General features: G+C 35.5%; 1 protein-coding gene across 1 annotated transcript in view; it reads right to left on the reverse strand.

Annotated features, from left to right (window-relative positions):
- LOC145683121 (tyrosine-protein kinase Dnt-like) overlaps positions 1-13,710 on the reverse strand; it is a 554,239-nt gene extending 540,529 nt beyond the window's left edge. The window contains exon 1 of the mRNA XM_081754483.1: positions 12,752-13,710. Within this exon, the coding sequence (XP_081610609.1) occupies positions 12,752-12,863 (112 nt within the window). The 5' untranslated portion in view covers positions 12,864-13,710. The remainder of the gene's footprint in view (positions 1-12,751) is intronic.
- Positions 13,711-14,500: the final 790 nt, after the last annotated feature.

Genomic DNA, 14,500 nt, shown 5'->3' on the forward strand with positions numbered 1-14,500 from the left:
AAGAGAAGAAAGAAAGGATTGGAGAAGGAAGGAAGCGGCCTGGGACCTATAAGTTAGGTACCACCCGGCATTTGCCAGGTGGTAATGGGGAAAACACAGGAAAACCTCATTCAGGGTGCCTGGCCGAAAAAAAAACTCCCACCAGTAATCACTGGGACCGCTCTCACTGGTGACCTCGAAAACTATGGATTCGACACTAATATCGGGCATTTTTGATCATTTTTTAAACATCCCCCCTCCCTTCCCTAAGTTGCACCGTCAGAGTGAAATGATAAAATTCATCTCAGTCTCCAACCTCATCTATGTCGAAAATTTGATGGAGATAGGTCCGGTAGTTTAAGATTTATTAAGACACAAACATAATGATTTTCATTTATGTATATATATATAGATTTTACGCTGCCCTAGAGCTTGTCTTGGTACTCCAGTTATGTTGTCAGGTATCAAGGCTGGAGAAGCTTTTTTCTTTTCTTTTTTCTTTTTACACACTGTCATTTGCACTTACAGTCTGTACACATATAATAAAGACCCATGTATAGATATAAAAGTCTAGAAACCCTCCCTGCTGGGCTAGTGCTTATATTGTTGGTTGATTTAGGGGTTTAGCGTTCATTCAACACCAAGACTATATGAGACGTGGACCTATAGCTTTAGGTGAAATCCAAACCACATGACCTCGCATTGGGAATCGAACCCGGGTCTTTCACGCCGAAGACGCGCACTCTACTCATTTAGGGTTAAAGAGGTGGGGAAAGTGCAACATAATTGAACAGTGCAAGAACAAAGAAAAAACAAAAGTGAAAGGGAAACAAATTGTTGCGAAAAAAATGTGCAATAAATTTATCAGTTGCGATTTTGCTTCTAATACAATTTAATTTCTAGTTTAAGTTCACACGTTATGCATCGAGCCCAAAGATAATATTATTGAACGAAATGGAATAAAAAAAGTGGGAGGAAATGGGAAACCCCAAAGAAAACGCACGCACACGGTGTTTTTGTCTACAACAAAGTCCACTTTGTGGATTTTGCGTCTAATTTACTGAGATAAGAAAATATTTCCATACAGGGTCCGAAACAAAAAACTCTGGTTGGGAAACTAATGAATTCAAATTTTATAGAAGAAACGGCAATGTTTTTTCCTTATCTCTGGAAAATACACAGAACGGTCTTTTAAATAAAGTGTTTAAAGAAAAAAACATTACTCAAGTCCATTACTGATACAAAGCGCGAAGGGGGTACAAATTACACGCTTCTTTGCTAGCGACAACCCACCATTTTCCATTACTTCTCAACAAAGGAGCGATGTTCTGAGCACGTCATGATGTACACTGAAAACGGCACGTAAACCGTTAATCGACGAACACAAATCGGGAAGTTCTTTGGTGCAGCCAAAAGTGTTTCCCGATTTGGGAGGAGGCATAGCATCAAGTGGAGAACATATCGTCGAATAGCAGTGCATATACGTGCAGTCTTCACTGTATACCATGAAGTGGTCAGGGGTACACCATATCTTTTTTGTTGAAGAGTTAAAAAAAAAAAAAAGACATGTCGAATCGTCGGTAGCAGCGCAGCGTGCCTTTTGCATTCACTTTCAGGGTTTTATCTATATCGAAAACCATCCTTGAGTGATGTTTTGTTGAAAACACGCTTATTTAATACGGCATTTTGTATTTTGTATACTTTCCAGAAATAATAATAATAATAATAATAATAATAATAATAATAATAATAATAATAATAATAATAATACGAAAATACATTGTATCTTTTTTGGTTTTGAATTTATTAACTTTCTGCTACACCCGTATATATATAAATACTACCAGAAGTGGCCTTCTTCGCACAGGAGGAATGAGGTTTAAATAAATATAAATCTGAAATTTGAATATTGTAGAAATTGTCATCCTTTCTACAGTTAGAAGTGGAATTTTCGAAAGCGTTGAAACACGTGTTCTGTTGTTTGTATTGGTGAATTTCACCTACTAGCTTCAGTTATTCACGTGATAATATATATATATATATATATATATATATATATATATATATATATATATATATATATATATATATATATATATATATATATATATATATATATTTGTCAATCTATTCTAATACAATAAAATAATGTGTGTATGAGTGTGTGTCTGTTTGTCATCAGCTTCTCGCACAGAAGAAGTAACCTAGAGGCACCAAATTTGGTACACGGAAAGATTTTAAGCAAGTTTAATTCTGTGCGAAGACCTTTTACCGAATTCCAGCACGGAGGAGGAAATTATAAGGGGCCCAAAACGTATGCATAAAGGGAGATGATAAACGCTCGGGATGCAAGATATTAGTTGAGTTGAGTTGATTTTGAGTTTAACGTCCTGTTCAGCAGCGAGGCTATATGAGACGTGGACCTACTGATTAACGTGGAATCCGAACCACATGAGCTCCCGCCGGGTCTACAAGATATTAGTGTAAAATTCATAGTTTTTCGGGGTTGCTGAGATGAACAATACTAGTCCCGATGCCGTTCAAATCCAACTTTAACCCGTATCGTGTGGGAGCTGGGGTGTGTGAAAAATAACATATCCCAAATGACTAATATTCGTGTCAAATTTATAGTATTTCTAGTCGCTGAGGGGAATAGTAACGCTCCCGACGACTTTTAAGTTCTACTTTAACTCCCATCGTCGTGAGGGGTTGGAGGACGTGAAAAATAACATGTCTAAAATGACCAATGTGAGTGCTAAATTCATAGTTGTCGGGGTCGTTAAAATGTACTGTAATACTTCCGACGCCGAAGTCCATCTTTTCTTCCCATTGTCATGGGGGTTGGAAATATGAGAAATAACATGTTCAAAATGATCGATATTAATATCAAAGCGATATTAGGATCGCTAAGCTGATTGGCTTTTTTTTTTATCTTTTCCTCTTTAGGAAAAAAAAATACCCCGTTTCTGTCTGTAGGCCATTGTAGAAGAAAAATCATTACAAGCATAAAGTAAATGAATGGGATTTGGGAATTTAATGCGGTACGCGAGTCATAAAGCATAACGTATGTATTTTCAAGATTACTGAAAGTATTGTAAAACTAGCTAATTATATCAAATACGAATTCATTATCATACTTTTTTGTTACCTAAAAACAATAATTTAAATATAAATGCAATGAAAAAAAATGTTATATTGAAGAATGAAACATTTATAATACTTGTTCTGATTAACAAACGGAAGAATTGAGACAAGACAAAACGAACAGATTGTTATGAATATACGGTTACAACATCTGATTCCTAATAATGATAAAAAGAAAACTTCAGGCTTTGAAACACGATTTTTTCTTTCTTTCTTTTACGTAATTAGCTAAAACAGAATTAATCTGATCATTACTGCTCACGTAATTAATTCAGAGGCACTTCACTGATTGCAATTTGAACAAAAAATATTACTTTTCTCTAAAGTAGCATGGAATTTGTATTGCATCAGTTTCGTGAACTCGTTATTGGTGTAATTGTGTCATACGTTGGTAACTAATCAGATACAATGTATCCTCAATGCTCATTGCAATTGCTGTAATAATAATAATAATAATAATAAAATAATATAAAAAATACAAGTACTGTATAACTGTAATAATGAACAATGTACTCTTAATATGAATTTCACGTGACCTTATCATTCATGATCGTAAAAGCACGCTGAATATTATATGTCACAATCTGTACTCGATCTTCAATGATTGTTTTAATGTAAGATACAACTGAATTAAGTACAATGTATTATTTAATACAAAATGGAACAAAAAAATGTTTGAATGTTGGTTCTGCTACAGAGAACAGTTCCATCTTTGATGCAGCTGAGATGTGTGTTATGGATCCGGATGAATTGTCATATGTTATCATTAAGTGTTAATTGTAAAGGTACAGTGGGTAAGGGGACACACGGTTGCCCAATGATCAAGTGCTCAGCTCTGGTGCTAGGCGTCCCTAGTTCGATTCCACATCAAGTGAGTTTGTGACGGACAACATTGTGGCTGTGTGTTTTCTCAGGATTCTTCAATTTCCTCCAATATTCTCATTCCACTAACTCTTCCATAATCATTCATTTTTATTACATCCTACACAGCTCGCGTCAAGTGAACTTTGTGGTGAACAAACACCGTGTGCGCGGGTTTCCTCGGGGTTCTCCGGTTTCCTCCCATTTTTTTCATTTCATCGTTTCACTCATTTCTCACCATCACCGTTTCCTTTAGCCTAGCCAGTATAACCGTAGGACGTAAAACAAATATTTCATTTCATTTTTTCCCTTTAACCTACACAACATGAAACAACAGATTTCAGTTTATTTCATTCCATTAGTTGTAAGGGTAAGGGAAAATTATGCTTCTGATTTATGCATAACAAATCTTCCAGCATGAATTACCCCCTACCCGAAAAAAACATTTTAAAGTATATACAGCAGATCTCTTTCTGTTTCTACATAACCACACAGCTTGAATTCAAAAACATGGAATCGAAAATAAGATAAATAGTTTACTACAGAGTGAAAATTGAAAAACAAAAAATCCTGATTTTCTCGTTAACAGTTCATAATAATTTAGTTTAGATTTTATGCGCGTATAGAACTTTATTATTAAATTTACAATCTCATTTCTTTTGAAACAGAAAAAAAATATGTAAAGATAAATTTAAATTTTTTATAGGTAAAGCATTCAGATGACCTTGATCACTAGTTTATAAGTAATCCTAGAATACATATTATCTTGGAAGAGTAGAGTTGATTTTGAGTTTAACATCCCGTTCAGCAGCGAGACTACAAGGGTCACTACGAAAGTTTTGAGATACGCATAGTTGTGGCACAGTATTTGAATTCCAACAATTGCGTTCGGTAGTGGTATCCAGAGCGAAGAAGCGAAACAAGTTTCAACTCACCCCGCTTATCGGCGTGGCCGTATCGCTTTCACTTGTTTGTTGATGTGAGCAGTATTCGGCTGTCTAGAATGGAGCTCGAAAGGGAACATTTTTGGGCAATGATCCTTTACGATTTCAAAAGTGGTTTGAACGAGACACAAAGCCTTGACCGTCTGCAGGGAACATTTGGGGACCTTCTCCTTCCCATGCTATAATTTTTCGGGGGTTTGGTGAATTGAGAAGAGGCCGGACATCGCTTAAAGATGAAGAGAGAGCTGGACGTCCGGCAACAGCTGTGTCAGATGAAAACATTGTCGCTGTGGAACAAATGATTCGAGAAAATCCTCGAACAACTTTCAAGGACATTGAATCTACAGTGAACATTGGATCGTCAGCAGTAACAAAAGTTCTTCATGATCATCTTCGGCTCAGGAAGGTTTCATCTCGTTGGGTGCCTCACACTTTGACTGAACAGCAGAAGCGCATGCGTGTGGAATGGTGTGAAGAAATGCTTGCAAGATTTCATGGAGGCAATTCTCGACGCATCTCTGACATTGTTACTGGTGATGAGACTTGGATCTATCAATTTGACCCTGAAAGTAAACGCCAGTCTACAGTTTGGATCTTTCCAGACGAAAATCCACCCACGAAAGTGAAGCGACCGCGAAGTGTGGGGAAGAAGATGGTCGCAACTTTCTTCTCCAAATCTGCCCATGTTGCAACTGTTCCACTTGAAGAACACAGAACTGTTACTGCTCAGTGGTACACCACTGTTTGCCTAACAAAAGTGTTCCAGAAGCTTCGGGAACGGCGTCCAAGAACTGGATTGCGTAGGATCCTGCTTCATCATGACAACGCGTCCGCACACACGGGCAACATCACAATTCAGTTTTTAGAATCTACGGAAGTCAAACTTATGACTCATCTTCCGTATAGCCCTGACTTGGCCCTGTGTGATTTTTTTCTATTCCCCAGGATCAAAGATCGCATGCGTGGGAAGAGATTTTGCAGCCCTGAAGAAGCTGTAGTGGCTTACGAGAATGAACTTTCAACACTTGAAGAAAAAGACTGGCCACACTGCTTCCAAAAGTGGTTTTCGAGCATGCAAAAGTGTGTACAGTGTAATGGTGAATACTTTGAGAAAATGTAAGTGTTAAACTGATTTTAAGTATGTAAGTTATTTTACATCTCAAAATTTTCGTAGTGACCCTAGTATATGAGACGTGGAATCCGAACCACATGAGCTCCCGCCGTGAATCGAACCTTGGCCTCCCTTGGAAGAGTAGAGAAGAGGTAATTTTTTTGGTGGGGTATGTCGTTTTTCGGACTATTTCCTCAAAAAATAGCTAATTTACGTACATTAGAATGTAGCGTTCGCCTTACACAAAAGTTCACTGCAATACTGCTGCTGCTGCTACTACTACTAGTAGAGTGGTAAAACTGTATGAGTAATTATTGGATAATAAAGAATTGTTGGAAAAACTGTATGAGCAATTATTGGATAATAAAGAGTTGTTGGAAAAACTGTATGAGTAATTATTGGATAATAAAGAGTTGTTGGAAAAACTGTATGAGCAATTATTGGATAATAAGGAGTTGTTGGAAAAACTGCATGAGCAATTATTGGATAATAAAGAATTGTTGGAACAACTGTATGAGTAATTATTGGATAATAAAGAGTTGTTGGAAAAACTGTATGAGCAATTATTGTAATGATGAACATTTGAGCTAACGGAAGAAAATTTCTGGAATAATATGGAAACCTACGGAAATAACGTGAATTTTAATCAACTTTTTAAAAGATCTATATACATCACATGATCCACATTTTTGAAACATAAAAAATAGTTTTTATTTTATTATTTTCTTTTTGACTGATGTTTTTAAAACGTACTGTTTATTTATGAGTTTACGTAAACATGTTAATTAATAAAATAAATTTTTAAAAAGTTCTAAGAAAATAAAATCTACATTTTTCGTTTATTGATTATACCCTGTAGGATAAATGAAAATTAGAGATTATGAAATGGTGGATTGAAAAAGTGGAAGGAAGCGATAGAACTCCAAGAACACATCACAAATACGAAACTGTCCGCCACAACCTCATTCGCCTGGGATGAACCCAGGGACCTTATGCACCAGAGAAAAGCAGTCTATCATTGTGTTATCATGCTCTCAGAGCTGTTGGATATATTAACCCTTTCACTACCAACGGGACACATGTCCCATGCGAATAATTCAAACATAGTTGGGATTTTCTAAAGAAAATTCTAGAAACAAAATACATGTTGTTCTGCTATCTGTTCAGATGTAACTAGGAGACTGTGTTTAGTTTCCAAAACTATGTACAGATGTCAGAAATATCCCACATTAAAGGAGTCGTACATATACATATAAAAGAATATTCTCATTTAAAAAATTGGTAGTCAAAGTGTTATACAGTATATATAAGCCTATTACATAACTTAAAAAAAAAAAAAAAAAAACAGGAAGGGCATTAGTCGACGCATGTTTAATTTGCACAAGTGTTTAATGCATTTTAACATTTCATATGAAGAAAAATGTTACCCAAATTTTGATGACTTTATGCGTATTAATGCATCGCGAAACTTCAAATTATTTCCCGTGCATTATATTTAATGATTTGATTTTGGGTTTAGCGTTCCTTTCAGCGGCGAGGCTGTATGAGACTTGGACCTACAGCTTAACTTGAGATCCCAACCACATGAGCTTCTGTCGGGAATCAAACCTAGGTCTTCCACACCAAAGATGCGTGTGCTAACCGGTTAGCCACGAGGGAATTTGTATTTAATAAGGTCTCGCGTATCTGATTGGCTAGTACGAGTAATTTCATTAGCGTGAGTATAGTCAAGAGTTCAATTACTATTCGGAATACATTATATAGATCAGTTCTTTCTTTCGAATGCTGACCCAGCATTAAGAGGCAATACTCAAGCTATATTATTTAATAGGTAAACCACTTCATGGGTTGTAAAGCCAGATATATTCGTTTACGTTACTATTCAGTCCAATAAACATTAAAAAAATAAATATGGCTAAGACAAAAAAGTCTACTTGCAGATCTATTTATTATTATTATTATTATTATTATTATTATTATTATTATTATTATTATTATTATTATTATTATTATTATTATTATTATTATACTGTATTCCTCTATTAGGAGTATGTGCGTATCATTTTAGAAGCATGTGAATGTCATTGTTAAGAGTATGTGCGTGTCATTGTTAGGATCATGTGAATGTCATTGTTAGGAGTTTGTGTGAATCATTGTGAGGAGTTATGTGAATGTTGTTGTTAGAAGTATGTGTGTGTCATTATTAAGAGTATGTGAATCTCATTGTTAGAAGCATGTGTGAGTCATTGTTAGCAGTATGTATGCATGCCATTATTAGGAGTATGTAAATATCATTGTTAGGAATATGTGAATGTCTTTGTTAGGAATATGTGAATGTCATTGTTAGGAGCATGTGAAAGTCATTGTTAGGAGTGTGTGTATGTCATTCTTAGGAGTATGTATGTGTCATTGTTAGGAATATGTGTGTGACATTATTAGGAATATATATGAGTGTCATTGTTAGGAGCATGTGAATGTCGTTATCAGGAGTACGTGAGTGTCATTGTTAGGAGTATGTGTGTGTCATTGTTAGAACAAATCAAATATCAGTAGATACAATATATTACTTGAGGGTGTATGTTTTTAATATAGAGAATATAAATAAATAAATAAATAATAAATAAAAACTATCAGTAGCATCAGGTTAGCAATGAACGATATATTTTTAGAGCCACATAAATTAGTTTTCGTTCATTTTATCAAAAAATGCGCATAAGAATTTAGTCCAAGCACACCACGTTGTTCAATTTGATGTGAGGCTATTGACTGTTACATGTCTTACTTTTGGTCAATATTATAATCATACAAAAATTACATTTTAAGGGTGTTTATCATAATTTTGGAACGATCAGATAATACTGACAGCTTGCTAAGGTCTTAATCAAAAGCTCTCTTAGTGTATACTTCAGTAGTATAATGTAATTTTAGTATAATAATTAAAAGCTTGGTTACTGAATACTTCAGTTTTAACTTCATCTTAATCAGAACGTAAATGTAGTTCTGCTAGTATCATAATGAAAAGTTTGGTTAGTGTATACTCCAGCATTAGTTTCATCTTCATCATAATCTATAGTGTAGTTATGCTAGTATTATAATGAAAAGCTTGGTTAGTGTATACTTCAGTATCAGTTTAATCTTAATCATAATGTGTAACGTAGTTCTGCTAGTATCATAATTAAAAGCTTGGTTAGTGTATACTTCAGTATCACTTTTATCTTAATCACAATGTATAATGTAGTTCTGCTAGTATCATAATGAAAAGCTTGGTGAAAGTGTACTTCAGTATTCGTTTCATCTTAATAATGATGTATAATGTAATCCTGCTAGTATTAAAATTAAAAGATTGGTTAGTGTATACTTCAGTATCAATTTCATCTTCATCTTAATGTATAATGTAGTTCTGCTAGTATCATAATGAAAAGTTTGGTTAGTGTATACACCAGCATCAGTTTCATCTTAATCATAATGTATAATGTAATTTTAGTATAATAACGAAAAGCTTGATTAGTGTGTACTTCAGTACTAGTTTAATTTTGACAGGAGGCGTGTTTATCGTACAGAGCAATTTTTGGGTTTAGAAAAGAAAACTGTCAATTTTCTCGAAAACCACGCATGAGGATTCATATTCATCCATATCAAAAAGAGTTGAGAAAAAGACTCATAGAAAGCTTCGTGTGGCGTATCCACTGTATGGGGAAGAAACATGACATTACATGAAAGTTATGAAAAACCACTTGAAGCTTACGAAATTTGGAGGTAGAGAAGAATGGAAAGAATTAGCTGAGTCGAGGGGAAAACAATTGAGAGGGTATTAGAAGTGTTGGAGGAGGAAAGAACAATTTTATGTAGTATGAAGAAAATGAAGAGAAATTGGTTGAGACATTGGTTAAGAACAAACTATATCATGAGAGACATACTACAGTGTATGTGGGCAGGAAAGAGAGGGAGAGCGCAAAGAAGACTACAATTGATTGGCAATATCAGAACAGAAAAGTCGTACTTGAAGATGAAGAGATTAGCTGAATACCGTGGAGCATGAAAGGTTCTCAGTTGTGACAAATGATCTGCCAATAATGGTAGAATACCTATGATGATCATGATGATATTATTTTTTTAAGCTCGAAGAGATCAATCGTTTGGGATATCTCAAATCTTTGGACTTTTTTTTTCATTAAACAGTAACAACATTCTGGAATCAAAAACAGATTTCTTAATGCATTTGCACCTCTGGGAAAGAGATGAAGTCGTGAGTTTGATCTGGTGCAGAAGGCCAAAATAAGTACAGAACAGTTAATTGCGAATAAGACGATAGTAATATTTGTTCCGTGCGGAATTCCATTTTACGGAAGTCACCCATGGTATTTTAGTGATAAACTACACATTTCTGGTGTGAGAGATTTGCCTGGTTTGATACCAGGTCGTATGCGTTTGCGGAGGACAGCATCTTATCCGTGAGTTTGTAAGGAGATCTTCCGTTTCCTCCCACATTTGCACTCCACCGTTTTTCGTAATCATTCACCTTCATGTATCACCTATTTTCCTCAGCTTTCTATTGTATAAACATGTGACGTAAAACTGAAACATTTCTTTGTTTTGCATTCATGGAACAGGATAATCGTTAACGTGCAAGCATTTTCTGAGGTAATTTATTCTTCATTAAATTTTCATGTTTTGTATGTGCAACACTGATATTTTCTCTTTTTTGTCATATGCCTTATGATTAGGATTAGGAACTAGATTTCTGGGCTTTTGGCATCTATGTCCATGTTAGCCTGTCATGTATGAAAGAGTCGTCACCCGAGGAAAGGGAAGGAAGGTAGCGACCTGGGATTTAGGTACCATCCCGGCATTTGCCTGATATGCATGAGGAAAACCGAGGGAAAACTCACTCAACATGGTTGCTCTGAAAAACCTTTCCTATTTTTACGACCGAGTGTCCGTCCCCACCGGGAATCTAACGTGGGACCGCTTGCATCAAAGACGAGAGCGTTACCGACTACGCTATGTGGGGATACATGTGTCCTATGAAGAACACTATATAGCATGACAATATATAAAAGCCTATTGAACGAGATCTTAAAAGAAAACGTGAGAAAAGTAAATCTTTATTTTAACGTTTCACAGTTATCACCTGGTAGTAATCAATTTAAAAAAAAATGGTAGAATGAAGATGTGGTAGGAAACGGAACTCTGAGATGACCCACGAGCATGATGTTATCTATCAAATGCTGACATGGTCGGGGATCGAACCAAGATCTCGTCGTACCAGAGATCAGCACTCTACCACTTAGCTAGCGTGTGCCCTAGAGCTTGAAATAGTTTTCAATTGAATACAGCAGAGACAATAGAGACCACCTTTTGCAGCTACGTAACTAAAAATTTAACTCCTGACTTTTAATAATTGTTGAGTTAAGAAGTATGTAGATTGTCGTCTTACGAGTTCTCATTCTAGCTGTAGCAGCGCATACCACGAGATTAACGGGGTCCTTATGATGCAACCACTGACTAAATAATGTGTGGTCAGCTCTCATTGACGCAACTTCTTGACGTTCGAGTTCGCTACTTATTACACGCAACTCCCTCTAACGTCCGAGGACTCTTGAATGAACACCGAAAATCGCTCTGCCTCCACGGCGAATCCAAAACTGGCAAGCGTGTTAATCATGTGTTACAAATTAGAACATACAGTCTTACGAATACTTTAAGAACAATTTGTTGCAATGCACTTGTCCAAACGAATAAAGAATAAAAGAAATTGTGGTAAAGTTTAGAAAAATTGCAACGTGTGTGAACCTAAATACATAACATTCTTACTTGACCAGCTATATAATAAAGCATTATTTAAAAAAAAATAAACTCTCTGAAAACAATAAGAACATTAACACGGTTAATTTTAACTATTTTTATACCAGTAAGCGTTCTCATGTACCCCAAATAGTTCGTGGAGAACCTCCGGCCTGGAGTTTTGGTGAGGGACTGAATTTGTTTTTTATATTTCCCGGACATCATCAGGCAATTGACGAGCTTACTTAAATTAAGAGTCTTCATCCCGGCGAAATTAAAATACCGCTAATTTTACAGTAATTATGTGATATCTTCAAATAGATAAAACGTAATCGAAACGTGGAACAAGAGCGCCCTAGACAATATTATTTTATATGAGAAACCGTTATCACGACTCACTTATCTGCTTTCGATTTCGAGCCATTTTGAAAATCGGCATTTATTTTCGCGTTTCTAAACACTTGAAAACGGAAAGCCACTAGGGGACTTGTGATAACGGTACCTCACGCAAAATATTGTTGTCTAGGGTGCTCTTCTTGTTCCATATTTCAATTATCTTTTATCTATTTGAAGATATCACATAATTACTGTAAAATTAGCAGTATTTTAATTTCGCCGGGAAGAAGACTCTTAAGAGGTAGCGAATTCCGGTTTAGAAACTAGAGAAACTGATGTACTGACTACATGTAATTAAACTTAAAAAAAAAAATGATGGTCATAGTTCTTTGTCAAGGTACACCCAAAGTTGTCTACGAAATTAGATTTGGGGGAAAATTGCCGTGAAATTGCTATCTTGTTATGAAAAGTGTAGTAGTTTCTATTGAAAGAACTCTGTCTGGTGTAGTATCAAGTATTGTTTCATCTATGTCATTTATTAATGAATGTTAAACTCATTTTTTTTAAAAGAAAAAAGAACATAAGTACTTACCCATTAGCTTCTTTACTTCTTTCTGGCTAATGAAGAGGTTAAAATGACCAGTCACAACAGCGACGAAGGTCAAGGCAATAATTTGTGTTGTAATTAAAGCGTCACTCTTCATTATGTGTTAAAACAATCTGTTTTCACAGCGGTCACTCACAACAATACACTATCTACGGATACACGTCATTGCACTATTTCTCTACAAACAAGAAAAAACATGTCATATATATATATTTGTTTTCATTCGATAAATTCAATCCAAATAAACGAAAACAAAAACAAATAGAATTTACAGTAAATACCAGAGGGAAAAGAACGAAGAGAATTCAAGAAATTTTTGGAAGAAAGTTGGTATCCTCACATCCTTGAACTTTTTAAGATAGAAAACTAAAATAAATTTCCAGAAAGGAGATCTTTCTGAGGATACTACATTATATCCTTTAGTTAAATATTTATTTAATTTATTTATTTATTCGTTAGATTTCGTTAGTAATTTAGGTTTTGGCAGGTCATAGCGATTTTCAATTAGAACACTTGTTGCAGACTTGTTTTCATACACTTCGATATTTTCTTTAAACAAATGTTTCGACTAAACGTTTTTTTTTTCTTTTCTTTCTTTCATAAAAGAAGAGAAAAAGTGAATGGTGTACTATGTAAATTTTTGTTCTTAACACTGAGTTCAAACACCTGTCCAAGAAGGGTTCACGTATATCTTTATAAGCACGGCACTTGTTGCCCACTAGGTTAAGTTTACACGGTAGTTTCTACGCGCGACCAACTCCACGCGAGGTCTCTGCAGAACTGAAATGTAGCGTGCAACTTCGTATCGCTAAAACCCAGTCCGGAGGTTTGCCTTCCCTTGCTGCTAACGCTCGTACGACACACTACCGTATGTATATACATTCTATCTAGCGAGTTTCACTGAGCGCCGTCGCCGTCAGAGACCTAGATTGACGCGGGGGAACACTAACGCCGCCCTACGAACGTTAATAGTATCACAGCGACAACACGTCTCTGAATCAAGTCCAGGGTTGCAAGTGCCAGTATAGCAAAAACATCTCGGTTTTCCGCCTTTCTTTTCTTTCCTTTTCTTTTCTTTTTTCATTTAATTAGTCCATGTTCATGAATAGAGAGTAGAGAATCATGAAGTTTAAAGTCATAAGAAAGAACCTCAGCAAATCGTCAATGTCATGCAGGCGCGCATCCAGAAATTTTTGTTGAGAGAGGTCCAAACTTTGGGAGAATGTGTCCATACTACAAGCCACTACGTATTTGTAGTGTTGAATGAGTATTATTCTGTAGGCCTACCTGAAAAGAAGACGGTAAGTAATTGTAAAATACCTATATTTTCAGAAAAAAAATGACAGAACTAGATTATTTGTTTAAAAGAAAGAGTACAGATGAAACGGAAGATCAAATTTTCATACTACATCGATCATTTCCCTGTTAAACAAGTATAGTTTAGTTGATAAAGTATGCAAATGTATGTTGACTTAGGTATGGACCCGTGGGTGTGCCCTTGATGTCATGAGCAACCGGGCAAATACCCGATATGTCCTCTTCATGACCTATCCTCTTCCCTTCCATAAAAAGAAAAAAGTAACGGAGCGGAACGAAAATAAAATACGGAAATAAAATGAATAAATTTCCTTGAAATATTTTGTTTTCTGCAATAATACACAAAATAATTAACTATCTTGTGAATCTTTGGAGGAACTTCTCAAGGCACGTCCAAGGACGGCTAACCTGAAGTTA

Source organism: Thermobia domestica, chromosome 4 (genome assembly GCF_964235325.1).
Source record: "Thermobia domestica chromosome 4, izTheDome1.hap1.1, whole genome shotgun sequence".
NCBI classification, from domain to species: Eukaryota; Metazoa; Arthropoda; class Insecta; order Zygentoma; family Lepismatidae; genus Thermobia; species Thermobia domestica.